This window comes from Brienomyrus brachyistius, chromosome 3 (assembly GCF_023856365.1).
Source record: "Brienomyrus brachyistius isolate T26 chromosome 3, BBRACH_0.4, whole genome shotgun sequence".
Lineage (NCBI taxonomy): Eukaryota > Metazoa > Chordata > Actinopteri > Osteoglossiformes > Mormyridae > Brienomyrus > Brienomyrus brachyistius.
The window spans coordinates 26,923,848-26,939,913 of NC_064535.1; the positions used below are offsets into that span (position 1 = coordinate 26,923,848).

General features: G+C 42.5%; 2 protein-coding genes across 8 annotated transcripts in view; one reads left to right on the top strand and one right to left on the bottom strand.

Moving 5' to 3' along the window:
• Positions 1-1,899: 1,899 nt before the first annotated feature.
• On the top strand, positions 1,900-4,832 carry LOC125739552 (myogenic factor 6-like). Its single transcript, XM_049009781.1, has 3 exons — positions 1,900-2,509; positions 3,635-4,047; positions 4,134-4,832. The coding sequence occupies exons 1-2, from the start codon at positions 1,956-1,958 to the stop codon at positions 3,654-3,656; spliced, it is 576 nt and encodes a 191-aa protein (XP_048865738.1). The 5' UTR covers positions 1,900-1,955; the 3' UTR covers positions 3,657-4,047; positions 4,134-4,832.
• Positions 4,833-14,261: 9,429 nt separating this feature from the next.
• LOC125738892 (protein lin-7 homolog A-like) overlaps positions 14,262-16,066 on the bottom strand; it is a 35,283-nt gene continuing 33,478 nt past the window's right edge. For all 7 annotated transcript variants that reach the window (XM_049008402.1, XM_049008401.1, XM_049008398.1 and 4 more), the window contains one exon: positions 14,262-16,062. The gene's annotated coding sequence lies outside the window, so the exon portion shown is untranslated. The remainder of the gene's footprint in view (positions 16,063-16,066) is intronic.

A 16,066-nucleotide genomic window follows, 5' to 3' on the forward strand; every position in this document is an offset into this window, starting at 1 on the left:
TTGTGTTTCCAGCATAACTGCTTAATGAAGGTGCTGTGCGTGTTTCAGATTTCCGCTGTTTTCAGGGGGGTTGCATGCAACAAGAGGCAGGAATATAAAAGCATGTGGAAATTCAGCAAACAGCTTAAGGCTTAGGTTTACATCTGGCACGATCCCGATGGCAAAGACCATTCTTGTCACTTAATGTCTATTTTACCTACATTGTGTGCAACATACCGCCGCATCATTATCTGGGACAATTAAATCAGATGTATAGGCCTAGTACCCATTGTAAGGTAAAATGCTTTATTTACAAAAATAAAAATATATAACATGGTAGTAAAATTATTTGTGTTTAAAAATATTTTAAATACGGCATATTAATTAAAATGTACAAAGTCTCCTCACCAAATATTGGTCAGGTCAGAGACAATTGCCACATGAATGCCATCTGCTAGACTCTCTGGGCAGAGGCGGATTTTTCAGGTCCAGAAAGTAAAATTCCAAACCAGTATTTTGTTTCAACCAACCAGTTAAGGACTCTGTGACTGTGACTCTTTATGCTCAACTGGTTGGTTGAAACTAAATCCTGGTCTGGATTTTTACTCTCTGGATCAGAAATGTCCACCTCTGTCTCTGAGCATCTAAAGACACTTGCCAACATGCCAAATCCACTTTTCAAAAGTAAGCCCTTGCTTTTTAGTTTTTAATCATCCTAATTTTAGGAAGTATCTACTCCTCAAGCAGAAAAATGCTGTCTGGAATCATGATTGTGAAAAAACGGTTGCTTCTCTTTTGCATTAAGTGGTGTTAAAAAAACAATTATTTATATACGAGTCAAACCACGGGTTCCCAAACTTTTCAGCCCATGATCCTCAAAATAACAGCGACAGAGATTCATGGGTCATGACCCTCACTTTGAAAACCCCAGATGCATGTGCATGGAATATATTTTAAACTTTCAGCAGTCAGAATGCACAATATATCGATTTGTTTAATTACATTTCCATGAAAAACTGGCATATTAATTTACTCAGACAGTTGCAGAATGGTTTACTGTTGAAGCAGGTCACTTTAATTATGTTAATTGTTTATCACATTTTAGATAAATTTACATGATCATACAGCCAAATGGTTGGACACACTTGCCATAGAAAGGTTTATTTATATGAATCCATTTTAGAATAATTTTAAAGACAGCAGAACTATAAAGCAACACATATGGAATTGGAATTATGCACTGACCAAAAAAAATGTAAATAATAATTTGTTGGGGGGGGGGGTAGATGTGTGGGTCGGGACTCAGAAGGTTGCTAGTTCAAATCCCATGGTCAGCAAAGTGATCCCACCATTGCGTCCTTGAGCCAGGCCCTTAACCACAATTGTCCCCGGGACTGGCTGACCCTACTGTCTACTCTATGGCAGATTCATGAGGTGGTCTCCTGGGATGCTTTTCCAGCTGTCCTGAAGGAGGTCCACATATATTTCCAGCACTCATTTTCCACTTTTCCTTCACTCTCTGTTGAGACTCCTCCCAAACCATTTCCACAGGGTTTAGGTCAGGTGGACACATCCTGCGATGTGACACTATCATATGTCCTTTGTAGACGACTTGGTGTGTCCAAACTTTTGAATGGCAGGCCTACTGTAGGGGTATTGGCAGACTTCAGATGTTGCAAATGCACAGTGCGGTAAATCCTAACAGCACCTGTTACGTCTACAGTGTCACTTCATCTGTCATTGAGAGGTGTTAACGCCTGTGTATTTTATTCGCATGTATTCAGCTTGTCGTAGTACTCTCGGGGGTCGTTGGAAATAGGAGTCTTGAGGCGCCGCAACAGCTAGATGATGGGTTAGGGTTTCATTAGCTATATATAAGCCGTGTGATCTCTGTCACTGGGCTATTTAAATGCCATGGACAGAGTTGTACAGCAGAACTGTCAGATGTTTGGTCCACCCGAGGCTACAGCACCACGATGGACCTTTTTGAGACCAATTTCCTCAACGAATTAAATTGCCTGGAAAACGGATCCTTGCAAAATTTAGAAATAAGAGGGGAGTCGCCCTTGTTCCGGGAGAGTGACAGCTCCTTATCGGCCGGCCGGGGACAGCCACTGTTAGAAACTGGATGCGACAGCGGCGGTGAGGAGCTGATCGCGTCCCGCCTGGGTCTACAGCCACGCTGCACTGGCCACTGTCTCATCTGGGCTTGCGCGACTTGCAAGCGAAAGTCGGTGCCGACGGACAGGAGGAAAGCCGCCACCCTGCGAGAGAGGAGGCGGCTGAAAAAGATCAACGAAGCCTTCGAGATGCTGAAGAAAAAGGCCGTGCCCGACCCGAGCCAGCGGCTGCCCAAAGTGGAGATCCTACGCAGCGCCATCCTGTACATCGAGAAGTTACAGGACTTGCTGCAAATGCTGGACGAGCAAGAAAAAAAGTCAGGCGAAAGACCCGCGCATTTACAGATCGAAGGAGCGCGACGGGGGCCTTCGCTTAGGAGAGCAAACGTCATCAGAGACCACAGACACAGGCCGGTTATATAATCACAGTTATGTAGAGTTAAATCCTCAGGGTTCGCCTGCATTTAAAATATAAACAGAATTAACTGGCTATAAATTCATAAACTAAGATTAAATATCAAGATATTAAGATATCAATGGCTGATAATAGTTTTCTCAAAGTTTAACTTGTGGTGAAAACCATTAGAGAATGGCCCGTTCTAATTCATTTATATAATACCCCATCCTAGGTTGGTACAGAGATGGGTTATTGGCATGTCTGGCTGTTACTAATGTAAATTAGCGTAAGCAATTTGAAAATGGCCAGAGAAAGCTGGCGATGAAAGCTGCCGGAATCCCTAAGGGGGCTGGCGAAGACTCTCCTGCAGTCTCTTCATTTCAAACCACAGCGAAGCACGTACAGAAACATGACTTTCAATCTGTAACAATCCGTTTTATACATTACCCTAAATTATTACATTTAGTTTAACAGTTTTCAGTGAATGTCTTTGCTATTAACTCCTGTTTATTTACATTGGTGTTGTTATGAATCAGTAACCTATGTTACTGCTGCAAATTTGTATTTAGACAAAAAAAAGACAATTATAAAAATGCGTGCACTTTGTGGCAAATTAATTGCAATTATTTTGTCAATATTAATGTTTTTTTTCTCTTTCATATTGCGTGTTCTTTAATAAATCTGGTAATGTTTCGATGTATCACGTTCAATACCAACTGTCATCTCTGTTATCTAGACTCTCGAACTGAGATTTACCACAGATAAAATCCTACATATCATTGGTATGAGTTTAAAAAACATAAAATAACAATGAGTCTAGCTAGAAAATATTGACCACATCTCACTGTCCACAACAATTTCTAAGCAATACGTGTCATTTTTTTTTTCCTGCGGAGCCAGCTGTGTCTCTGACGGTAAAGATCTGACTGGGGGGGGGGGAGAACTCCCCCACAATAAAATATGCCACTGGAGCTGGGGGGGTGGGGGGAGGAGGAGGAGATGATCGATCATATGGTCCAGATTCAGTTGTACAGTATAGGTATCCATATGCACATCAATACGTGTGCAAAAATGTAGGACAAATCGCATCCTATATTCATTCAAAATGGGACACTGCATTTTATTTTTCAATATACAGGAGGCATGCCAACTCAAGCTGAAGCTCCTTTCAGATCTGTGGGCCTGGAGTGGTGGGGAAGCTGGGTACTGAAGCTGAAGCTGGCAGCTGCAGGAAGCTCTTTTTATTCTGCAGAAAAATGGCTGGAAAATTGAAAATGCCCATTTGCTATGTGCGTTACATGGTTCCCTCGCTGCAAAGGCCCTTCAGCATCAGCTTGAACGCTGCCGTTCATGTTCTGCCATTTTTTGCAATCTTTGCCTAAATGAAACCCTTTAGACGAAAAATATTATTAATTTAGCAAATAACCTTGGGATGATGAATACACTTATTTCCTTTAAAATGAATAATATCATTTCTCTTTTTACTTTTGTTCCAACATGTTCGCTATATTCTTTCTGTGTTCTGGCGAGAGGACTCAAAATTACAAGCAGGTAAATGAGAGATGATTTAAAGCAAGCCATGACTTGTCAGCCTCCTTTAATCAAGCAGTGAATCAGTTCTTCCACCCTTGCTGCAGGAACCACGTGTCAGTAGCTCACTGACAGGAGGTGCGTGATGTGATTTAGAAGAGACCGTGTCAAGAAGTGCCTCGACTGCCCTATGAAAAGCCGGGGAACGGAGCACCGAGAAGCTGAAACGTCAGGCTACACTTAGACGCCTGCTTGACAGGGCGAGAGCAAAGACAGTTTCCCACACCTTTGTGGTCAGACTGAATCCCATACAGCCCTCAAAATCAGAGGACAGCAATGGCCCCCTGTGTATGTTAATTACATAAACATGCCACATCCACCCATTGTCTATAACAACTTCTCCTGCACAGGGTGACAAAGTACCGTGGGCCTGTCCCAGGAATCACAGGACCCCGGCAGCTATACCAGTCTGTTAGAGCCAATTTGAATGTTATTTCAGGCATACGTACCAATAGGTAACTTGTAATGGTTAAAAGTACGGAAGTTTACGTAGCCTTATTGATGCTGGATTTCTATTGGTCAGGATGTGAATCCTAGGCTGTACATGTGACAATAGTAAAAAAATAAAAAAAGAAAGTAAAAAAAAAAAGTGGATATATGCGCAGCTTGGAAGTATATAGTCTTTGGACCGTAAATTCTCATCCGTTATTATTTTGTTCGTCGTTGATTGTTAATTGGAAACATTGAAGCTTATTTACGACTGAACGTGATCCCGTTGACGACAACCTTCTTGAAAATAAAAGAGATCGATGGTTACAAGGATTTGGAGTGAGTATTTCGAGTCAGTAAGTGGGATTGTTAACGAAGTGGATGTTAGAATGGATGTGGATGTGGAGTCAAAAAATCATCTAGTCCGCTCATGTGAAAAAGTGGTTAAATTTATTTGATTAAAACACTGACAATTTGCCACACACAGTCTATTACAGGGACACACATTCCAACTCTACAGGCAATTTACAGGTTCCAATTCAGCAAACTGCATGTTTTCATACTGTTTTCACCCCGAAATCCCAGAGAAAACGTATGCAAAGACAAGGGGAAGGTGCCAGGAATACAGTAAGAACAAGGAGGGGAGGGGGGTTTGAACTTACAAGCCCGGAGGCGCAAGACTGCAAAGTCACTCATTACACCACTGTATGCTGCCATTTTTCTAAATATTTACAATATGTATGGGCATAAAATGATTTGTATATATTGGAAAAAATAAAACCTACTCATCCACAGGGGTGATGTGATGGTGCAGTGGTTAGCACTGATGCCTCACACCTCTGGGACCAGAGTGAGTGTCTGCCCAGGCTCCATGCATGTGGAGTTTGCCCATTCTCCCTGTGTTGTCATGGGGTCCCCCCCCCCATAGTCCAAATACATGCTGACGTTAACTGGAATTGCCAAATTGCTGATAGGTGTGAGTGTGCCCTGTGGTGGGTTGTTCCCTGCCCTGTGTCTATAGGATCTGACACCCCCTTCTCCCCCATGACCTTGAACAGGACATGCAATTACAGAAAATGAATGCATAGTCTTTTTTTAACTACATTTTTAAAGTCTTGCGAAAAATAGCTGGTAATTTAACTGCTAATGCAGACCTAATCATCTGCAAACAAGCCCTTATTGGTTTTGGATATTGGAGTGAAGTGTACTTTTGTAGAAATTCTTGAAATTTTACACTTTCCAGTGCAGCTGTGGTGTGCCAGTAACAATACAATTTATCCTGGCTGTAAATCTGGAAGGTGCTATGTGCAATAATCTGGTGAAAAACATAGACATAGAGTATCAAGGCACATTCTTTACAGAGTTTATGGAGCTCCTTTTAGTGCTGTCTTGAACCATGTCTACCTCTATAATACCTGTTGTAACACATAATCTTATGATGTCATTAGGGATCTGATTGCATCATCAAATCCAATGACATCATTTGTGCCTCATGCCCTCACTATCACTATAGAATGCATCAGATGCTTCTGCATGCCATCTTCCCCACTACCTATCCTCTTCCAGTTTTACTTTATGACGCTGTTTTTATATTAGAGTCTACTGCTAGATGACATCACTGAGGATGAAGACGCTGGGGAAGGCAGATGTGGGAAAGTCTGCAAGGTGTCAGGGGTCTGGCAGCTGGGCTTGGTTAGTATGCTGGTGCTATGGTATACACCAGTATTAAAAAATCCTGCAGTCATTACTTTTAATGCTACTTCTATTAAACTCATATGGAGATGCTGTATTGAGGCGATGTGTAGTAGTGCACATCTTCAGCATTGATTGGAGCCTTACTTAAGTAAAAACAAAAAGTCACAGAATACCGCGCATGTGTAGAATAATGCCACAAAAACAAAATGTGCCATGAATCCAACAACGTATCCAACACAGGGTCATGGAAAGAGCGGCTTAAAGAAAATCCTGGCTGTTTTATATCATTTCAGAGGGAGTAATTCGGAAATAATGACGATGAGTCATTGGAATTAAAAGGGATTTATCAGTAACACATAATAAAATGCCAGGATTTGCACCACTGTCCACATTTCAAACTTAAATAATCCCAGGAAAATTACCGCATTAGTGTAGCAAGTAAATGTGGGCAGGTGCATGACTGCAGCCTCAATGCCAGGGTGTCCTGAAAAATGTAGTCTGGGGAAATGTCCTCTGGAAGACTGGAGGTTAACTTGCCAGGAAACCATGAATTCAGCACACCCAGCAAAGCACAGCCCAGAAGGGCACGCTGACCGCTCACCGTGTGGCTCATGGGATGTGAAGTTAACTGACCAATCATCTGCGATTCCAAGGGAACTTTGATAATGATGCGTTCTAGATTCTGAACTGGCACAAAATGAAACTTGACTGAAAGTAACAACTAAGAAGTTCAGAAACTGCTGACGTCATTCTGTCTTTTGTCCCAGATCAGCTGCCATAGCTCAGCTTGGTCTCTAATGAGCAAGAACCATACTAGCGTATGCAGACAAAACATCTGCGACAGTAAGGCTGCTAAACTGGAGCTGAAAGCATAAAATGAGCAATAGCTTTTAAAGCCCCTGAATACGATACTTATATTTTAACAGCGGGTAATCCATTTTTGATGATGGACAAACACAATATTTAAACATTATACTGCACGGAGCATCTGTGCCAGGCAGCCTCAGTCTGACATCAGAAGCGTCTTGTACACTACAAAATCTCTCGAGTTCCATCAAGTTGTGTTTACGCCATAACTGCTCTCAAATTAAACAAGGTCCTTCCTTTGCTTAGGGATGCAGGAAATGGGCACTTTAACCATGCATGCAACCTAAAAATATAACGACGACAGAGTCCATTCTACTCATATGCAGCTCTTAGCTGACACAGGCATTCCAAGAAAGGAGGACATATGTAAGTAGAAAAAAATAAGGAGGTAAGACATTAATAATGTCATATGTAGAATACAGAGGACTATAGACTGGAGATGCAGAGAACAGGTCATTACACCAAGGGCCTGGAGGTATTCCCTCGTCACAATCCCGCTTAGGGTGGAATATGTTCAAGACAGAGCAAGACAAAAGGGGCAAGACAAAATTAAGCCATAATCAGAATCTATTTCAGTACATACAAGGTGTGGCAAACGATCCAAATTCACAAGCAAAATCAAAAGCTGAAAACCCGAACAGCAGTCAAACACAAGTAAACGAACAATCTCACAACCTGACACAGGACCAGGTAGGTGGGTGGGTGGTTGTGTGTATGTGGGCACAAACCTTAATGAATACCAGATGCATGTAACTTCCTACTAGCTCATCAGTCAGATAAGAAGCACCTGTTAAACCAAAGGCAGACAGGATGTAGGCACATCGTATACTGGGAAATATAGTTCCTTATCCCTGCTTCATAACAAATAGAGCCCCATCCATCCATTTTCCAAACCGCTTATCCTACTGGGTCGCGGGGGGTCCGGAGCCTATCCCGGAAGCAATGGGCACGAGGTAGGGAACAACCCAGGATGGAGGGCCAGCCCATCGCAGGGCACACTCACACACCATTTACTCACAGATGCACACCTACGGGCAATTTAACAACTCCAATTAGCCTCAGCATGTCTTTGGACTGTGGGGGGAAACCGGAGTACCCGGAGGAAACCCCACGACGACATGAGAACATGCAAACTCCACACACATGTGACCCAGGCGGAGACTCAAACCCGGGCCCCAGAGATGTGAGGCAACAGTGCTAACCACTGCACCACCATGCTGCCCCCAAATAGAGCCCCATATAATATTAATTATTTCATGTAATAAAGATGTTTTTATCTAAAGTGGTTTACAGTAAAGGGGTATAATTTTACATGTACTCCCTGGGATGTGAACCCACAACCTATGCATTGTTAGCACAATACTTTAGTCATTGTCAGTGCTGAAAAAGAGCACATGACTGCATATAAAGACATACAAAGTTTGGCCCCAAGACCACCTGACAACTGCAGCCTTGAGTGTATCTCCATCACCACAGAGGGCTTGGAACCACAGGATATTCTGATGGTCTCACCAGCTCTGACTGGGCTGGTGTATCACATGTTTTAAAATCACTGCACATAAAATACACACTAAACATGAAAAATATCAAGGTTAATTTTTTTTTGTTGCCATATAAACTTAATATAATGGAATTCTTGTGAGCTTCCTACGAACCACAGTGGTACAAAATAGCTTCATGTTTCCTTTATTTTCAATTTTTATTGAGGAATATTTAAAATGCAAAATTGGGTAGTGTGAATGAGAACTGTAAATAATGAATGCAAATACTGAATTATTTTTACAAACATTTAGTGGATCATTTTAAATGTAAGAAAACTGATGTTTAAACATTAAGAAATTCCAAATTCTAAGTATCAGTGTTCACCTTTATTTGATCGCAAAGGACTATGAAATGTTCCAATTATATTCCAAATGATAGTTATAACCTTGGTTCCTGCATCACAGACATGACAAATGACATTTGCTGGCAACGACCTCAATGTCAACATTACGACTGAAACTCCATTTCATTTTTAACATAGAAAGGCAATAAAAGTCTGCCTTCCAGTCCTTTACTGGGATACTGTGTCAATATAGCAGGCCTTTTTCTAATGCTATTAACCTTCAGACCCCAATTTTGTATTAAAAAATACATTACATGACGCTGACAAGCGTACGCATTTAGTACATTATTTCATATATAAATTTATAGGTTAAATCTGCAAATATCAGTTGTGTGAGGCAGCAGCATAATTAAGTAAATCATTTGCTTTTCACCTGTTTTATTAAGGTAAGGAGCGCACCAAAGTTTCGAGTTCAGACTAAGAATGAGCATTTAGTATGGTAATTAATATACAATTGTTTTTAGCAGTGCGACTGATGCTCCGTCGCACATACCTTTAACATTATTTGTCATTTGAAAAGATCCGTTTTGAACGAAGAGTGTAAATGTTTGCACGCTGCCTGCTGTGCGCATTTAATCAGAACTTTTTTTGTCGCCCGTCAACATCTACAATGCACATCAAATGTGACCATTTTGCATTCGAGCAAAAGCCCTGCATCAGTATGTTTAGTGTGTTAGAGAGCAAAGGCAATAAGGAAATAAATGGCTTCCGGAATCCCTGCACTTTAAAATAAATCATCCACACATAACATTAAATCTTCTCTCCTTCCGTGCATTTCAGTTCCCTTCTCATATATCTCTAGACTATGTGGGTAAAATTCACAACTTGTCTGCCGCGATGTTGGATTATCAGTGACCTGAATGTCATATTCGGGGAGATTTAATTTCAGTAAATATTACTGCGGCATATAAACACGCTGTGCGCTGAAATGATCCTGATCCGTGAAGCGTTACTGCGCCGACCGTCGCCGCGTTAAAGTACCTGCATAACTCAGACTTCCAGCGGCGGAATAAAAAAGTGCCACTTAAAACTAAAGACATTGTTTCAGGATGTGAAAACTGAGAATTAGGTACCTTGTATTAATATGATGATATGGCTACATCAGTTTTTGTATGATGACTGTAGTTTGGGAATCCAGAGACGCGTGGTTAAGATTTCACTGTAAATGTTCCAAGGTCTCTCTGCGGGGGTTGTTTATCTTGAAAATAATCCTTCGCAGGGTCAGGGAGATTGCAAGGTGTTTCATCAGAGAAAGCTGGAGTGTTGTAGCAAGCAGTTCTGTTCTAGACAAAAGTTTTGAAAGCTTCTCTTGCAGCATACATTAGTTATTCAAAAGGTTGTTTACTGTTTCAACGCCTGGTGATTTTTTTTACTGAAAGAAGTTTGCTTGGTGTAAATATATTCTTTAATGTCCCTTTAATGTTGATACTTTACCTATACTGTTGTCATTCTACAATTTCTTCCTGTTTCTCTGTAGTTAATCTACGAGAGTTTTTGATCCGAAGAGGTCTGAGTTTGTTGGGTTATATTGTGCTTACAAATAGACCGCGAGGAACAATTGTGTGGTAAATTATAAAGATTGTACTAAAGAGATTTGGATTATGATAATAAGTGGAATGAGGCTTTCAGATTTTCTGTGGGTGACATTAGTGTGAAATGTCTGAGTAACTCGCTTTTCATCAGGTTGAATGTCTGCATTGTAAATCCTGCCCACAGTGGGACTCGGAACATGGTTCCTCTTGTTACTTGATAATAGCATTACATTGTGTGTGTGAAATTGCATGTGTATTTTGAGGAATGTGTGCAGGGTGAATGTTACGTAGTTAAATAGGGTGCTGATGTAACATTGACGATATTCCCAAGTGACCCAGTCAATCAAGGCATTTACGGGTAGAGGTTGTTCTATATCGTCTTTTTTTATGAGACGTTTTGCACGGAAGCTTTTGGCTGTGAGCCAGGCGATGGAAACACGATTTATGGAAGTCATTTTTCCTGACAATACTATTATGAACAAGATTAGCCTAAATGAAGGAAATAATTTCCGTTTTTTGAATGACCTTCTGTTACTTAGTTGTTCATCAGCTTGTACAGCCTCCAGCGAACCAAGAAGCCCTTGATTCGGCCAAGATGTTTAGATTCCACGATGGCTTCCTGTGATCCAGACGCTGAGACTCTTTGGTGTGTATCTCCAGCTCCTTCATGTTCTCCCTTTTGTGAACAGGAGCTGCCTTTCGCTGTGTGTCAAGTCTAGACAAGCTGGCTTTTTCATAGCATCCATATCCAAGAATACAGTGGCACAGACAGCAAGTGACAAAGGGAGGGTTTCGCATTGCTTGCAGCGTGAGGATGTGTGACTCAGCTGCTTAACATGCTGTGCTTGTAAGGTTGTGGGTTCAAAGCCCAGTGTTGACAGAGTGATTTTGCTGTTGGGTCCCTGTTAACCCCCAACTGCTCCTAGGGCTGCTTGACTCTGTGTTCTCTCAATAATGTAGTAGTTCTCAATCCAGTGTCTGGCGTCACCTCTGCCAGGAATGTTTTCACTTCAAACCTACGTTACTCAGGCTTATATGGTCCTTAATAGGCTAGTAATGACAGTGGCAAGTTGAAAGCACCGAGGGCTGAAATGAAAAAATTCTGGTAGGAGGGGCACCAGGAACAGGATTGAGAACTACTGCAATAATCTATGGTGCGCTGGGTAAGCGTCAGCTTTTATCCAGAATAGTGTAAAACAGGGGGGATGGACACAAAGGTTTATATGCATAGTGCATTATATCTGTAAGCAATAATAAATAACACAGCAGTAAATAAGTAAAATATAAATAAAATACAGTATCACCTGATGGCCTGTATCTCCAGATGTTGCCTGGGGTCTCACTGATTAAACAGCTGCAAACACATTCACTGGCCGGAGGATGGAAGCTGCATTGTGAGCAGGTGCAAATGGCATTTGGTGTTTTTTTAGGCATCCTTTGCAGATTTTTCCAGATTCATCACGAGGTCAGCAGGTGCCAGAGGGATCCCCCAACTCTCGCGACCTCCAGCCGAAGCGGGACATTGGGGAGGGGGGCTGCGGGTGCCCCAGCGCTGTCTATTTCTCACCTTGAGGGGAGGGGCACGGCATGTAACGGACACTGACGGGCCCCGCATATGGACGTGCTCCCCACAGTCAAACGAATCAGCGGTGTGTATGAATATATTAGGTAGGTGTGGAGCTTTCGGGTCGGTGCTGGCAGTTTTACTGGAGTGTACTGGTATGAAATAACGGAACACCGCAGGGTCCTGTAGTTAGATTCCCATCAGGGATTTGTGAGATTGGCCCCAACTGTGCATCAAGTTACAAACCAAAGTTGACTCTGCTGTTCGCTCTAGTCCTCAAGCATTTTTCGTGGTATTTTTGTCACAAGTCCCCAAGCTTTGGAACAGAAGGCTAAATTTAAGCAAACATTGTGATTTAGTTGAATCATCCCAGGACCTACCATGACAGATAAAATAAGATCCAGTGCCACCCCACCCCCCAGAAATCTAAATAAGGTTAGAGACCCCTGATCTACATTTAAGCAAACTTGCTGCACTTCTGTGTCATGCTTGCACTGCCCACCAGGGGACCCCCTAAGACCTCCGACACAATTCAAACAGTGCCCACCTAACTTACCCAAATGCCCACCAAAGGATGGCATCCTGGTAACCCCACTGGCCCGTTAAACATGAGACCCATGCCAACAGTGGTGCGGAATGCCCGCAAACCGCCCCTCGGCTTCTGGATGCTGGTTGGTTTCTCTGCGGCCCCTGAGGATGGAGAAACCCGCCTGACGGGTGGCACCACACGCTGCAGTGTTTCACTGCAATGTGACTCTGCATGCTACCATCTCAGAGCTGTCGGCTCTTTGAGAGCAAATTTATAAAGACACAAGTGGCAGAAGGAAACCCTGGAAACAGGCTTCACAAAGCATTCCGATAGAACTGGCCGAATCCGGAACTTATAACTCTGTGACCGTGTGGCAGCCTGTTCCATCCATGTCCAAATCACTGCATATAAAGGTCATAACGGAATATAAAAAAACAGTGTCATGGTGGTACAGTAGGTGGCGCTGTGGTCTCACTCCCCCGCGGCTGCGGGTTTTAATCCTGCTCCTGGGTCAGAGTGCAGAGCCACCTACAGCCTGCACAGTTTATCTACCACAGCTCTGAAGCATGTGATTAGTTGTTGTACCTAAATTGCCCCTTAACTGTGTGAACAGTGATGGACTGACATCCTGCTTTGTGCCCTGAACTCACTGCACGATGGATGGATGTTTAATCGCATCACAGTCTGAAGCTCCTAAATCATACCTGTGCCAGTGCAATGTGTAAGTGGGCTTCAGGTTCGCATTAGCATTTTACTGTAGCTTTTATCCAAAGCAGGTCGTGATTTTCATTTTGATAATTCACTGGTGCATTTTCAGGTTAAATGCATTGCTTAAGGTTACTGGGACCTTAACTGGCAGATTTTTTAAAGGCCGTAGCCACTATGCTATCTGCTAAAAACTCCTGAGCTCATCTGGGAGCTCATGTGGGGAAAGACATGCAAGCAGCTGGCGAGAGGAATTGCAGTTGATTCTAAGAATATTCTGATAAATCCCTGAGGCAGGCAAAGGCAGATGCTTTTGGATGCAGCTGGAGTTTTGCAAGTATAATCTTGCAATATTTACCCAGTATTTCTTGCTCCAGGATTTTAATCCAATACCCCCTTTTCAATTAGATTCCGAACAGTGGTTTCTACATGTGTTGATTGCCTTAATCAACTAGTGTAGATATTCAGGCGTTGAGAAATCGCTGAGTTTGGGGGTTTCTTTACAGTGTCTCCAGTGTTGCTTCCTAATGTGGTCCTTGGTGGCTGTATTGGTTTAGGAATAGGTTGGAGAAACCCCACAGGTATTCAGAGCTGCGGGACGCCGATGAAACCCTTGCTGAGGTCACCACTGACCGCTGTCATTCTTCACTTCACATGTCTGTTGAACAGCAGGCGACGCTGAGAAATGAGGAGTGTCTGACACAGCACCATCCATCCACCTCTCTCCCAAGCAACTGGGGGATGGGGAACTAGGGGAGGGTGTGTGGCTTATTAGGTTATAAGGGTGTGTCTGGATTCAGAAGGTTATGGGTTTAAAGCCCTGGGTCATCAGTGATTTTGCCGTTGGGCCCTCGAGCAAGGCCCGTAATCACCAATTTCAACCACAGACTGTACCTTAGGTAAAACTGTCTGCTCAATGAGTAAAATGTAAATGAGATTAACGAGGCTAACAGGCATAAGGACAGAAGGCACTGTTGTACACACACGCATTTATTTACAAATATAACAATCGCTTGTCATCTGTCTTTCTCTTATAGTACAATTCAGATGATTGACAAGAGGGATGGAAAATGTGGCATGAAAAAGTTTTCAGGAAGAATTGTTGAATGCGAGACTTGGACACGTCACAGCTCCACAAGGCTACCCGACATCATTGGTAGCAAGTCCAGGTCCAGAAAGTACAAATCCAGACCAAGATTTTGTTTCAACCAACCAGTTGAGCACTCTAGGGGACGTGACCTTTTACTGCTCAACTGGTTGGTTGAAACAAAATCTTGGTCTGGATTTGTACTTCCTGAAACTGGACTTGCCACCTCTGCATCTTAGACACTTGTAGTTTAACTCCTTTACCTTCCTGTCACTACTAAAAACTATTAGTCTCTAAACATATTACAAATCGATCCGTTTTGCATTGTTATGGAGAACAGGCACCTGTCTGTGGTTAGGTATCTTGCATTCCTTCTGCAAAGGAATGGACTTGTGGAGCATTCGTGATGCAAGAGGAAGGTCCGTGCTTGTCTGCGGGAAACCAAGGGCCAGTCGGAGTATTTAACTGTGCGTTCATCTGACACTTAGTCCCGTGTGGTGAAGCAGTGCTTCAACTTGCTAATTAAAATATAGAAACGCGATTCTTCACTTGACCCTCCCTGTATGGTATATATCAATCACATCATGATGGGTAGCTGCCTATTAACAGCTTCTTTACATTTTATATGTTAAAAAATATAAATATTTAATGGCAACAAAATATTAAGGCCGATTCATTACCCCGGTGATATATACATTTTTTAAAAATCCAAATCTGTGTGCTATTAAGTGCTGAGTAGATTAAAAATGTAATTATAAATTAACATCATTTATACGCTGAAAGACTGACCCAACTGGGGAAGTTTCGTTAAGACAGCCCTGAATCACTCTTAATTTTAAAAAAACTTGCCCTTCCTCTTACTCATGTTCCTCCCGCAGGTGCTGAGGTTACCTTAAGGTCATGCACCTGAATGGGTACAGGCGGGTGTTGGCGCTACCATGCGAGGAGCCTCTGTGCCACCTCATATGCCAAGCTCCTCTTTGACAAGTCTGCCAGTGTCTTTTTTAATAAACATTATTGCTAAACCAAAAACCCTCATGCTAAAATAAACTTGTTCCAAATAATACCTTAAACATGGTAATTAGTGTCCATTCACTCAACAAAATATGTATATACCATTCATCTTAAAAAAAAAGGTCTCGGTGAAAAATGGATTTTTATGAAATGGAGGACACCATTCCTGGCTTTCACAATGTTTTTTTTCTCTCAGCTACTTGGGGGGTGGGTATGCGGTTCTGCAGGTTAGGACTCTATGCTTGGGAGCAGGTAGTCGTTGGTTCAAATCCTGTGGTCAGCAGAGAGATTTAATCTTTGGATCCTTGAGCAAGGCCCTTAACCCCAATTGCTTTAGGGATATTGTCTGACCCTCATCTCTCATATGTAGCTTGCACTGGGTAGGAGTGTAGGCTGAATAAATACGTGTAAATGGAACAAAGTTGTGGGTGGAAACAGACGGATGATCAGTGCAAATCTGACTCTCGCCTCACTGCTCTTTCTTAAGCACCAGTATATAGGGTATCTGTAGAGTATGCACACCCACAGGGATCCATGGCACAGCTGTGAAACGAGTATGTGGAAAGGCTGCTTCCAGATGAGAAGATGGGATCTGCTTCCTGGTGAACTCACTGCTGATGGGGGATTGGACGCTGAACATCTGCCAGCCGGTGTCCTTTCCTCTTCCTCCTGT

Bases quoted from the DNA above. Each gene is read 5' to 3' on its own strand.
- LOC125739552 (XM_049009781.1), top strand. From the start codon at position 1,956: ATGGACCTTTTTGAGACCAATTTCCTCAACGAATTAAATTGCCTGGAA. The intron at 2,510-3,634 runs GCCGGTTATATA...TTCAATATACAG, and splicing joins ATCAGAGACCACAGACACAG to GAGGCATGCCAACTCAAGCT.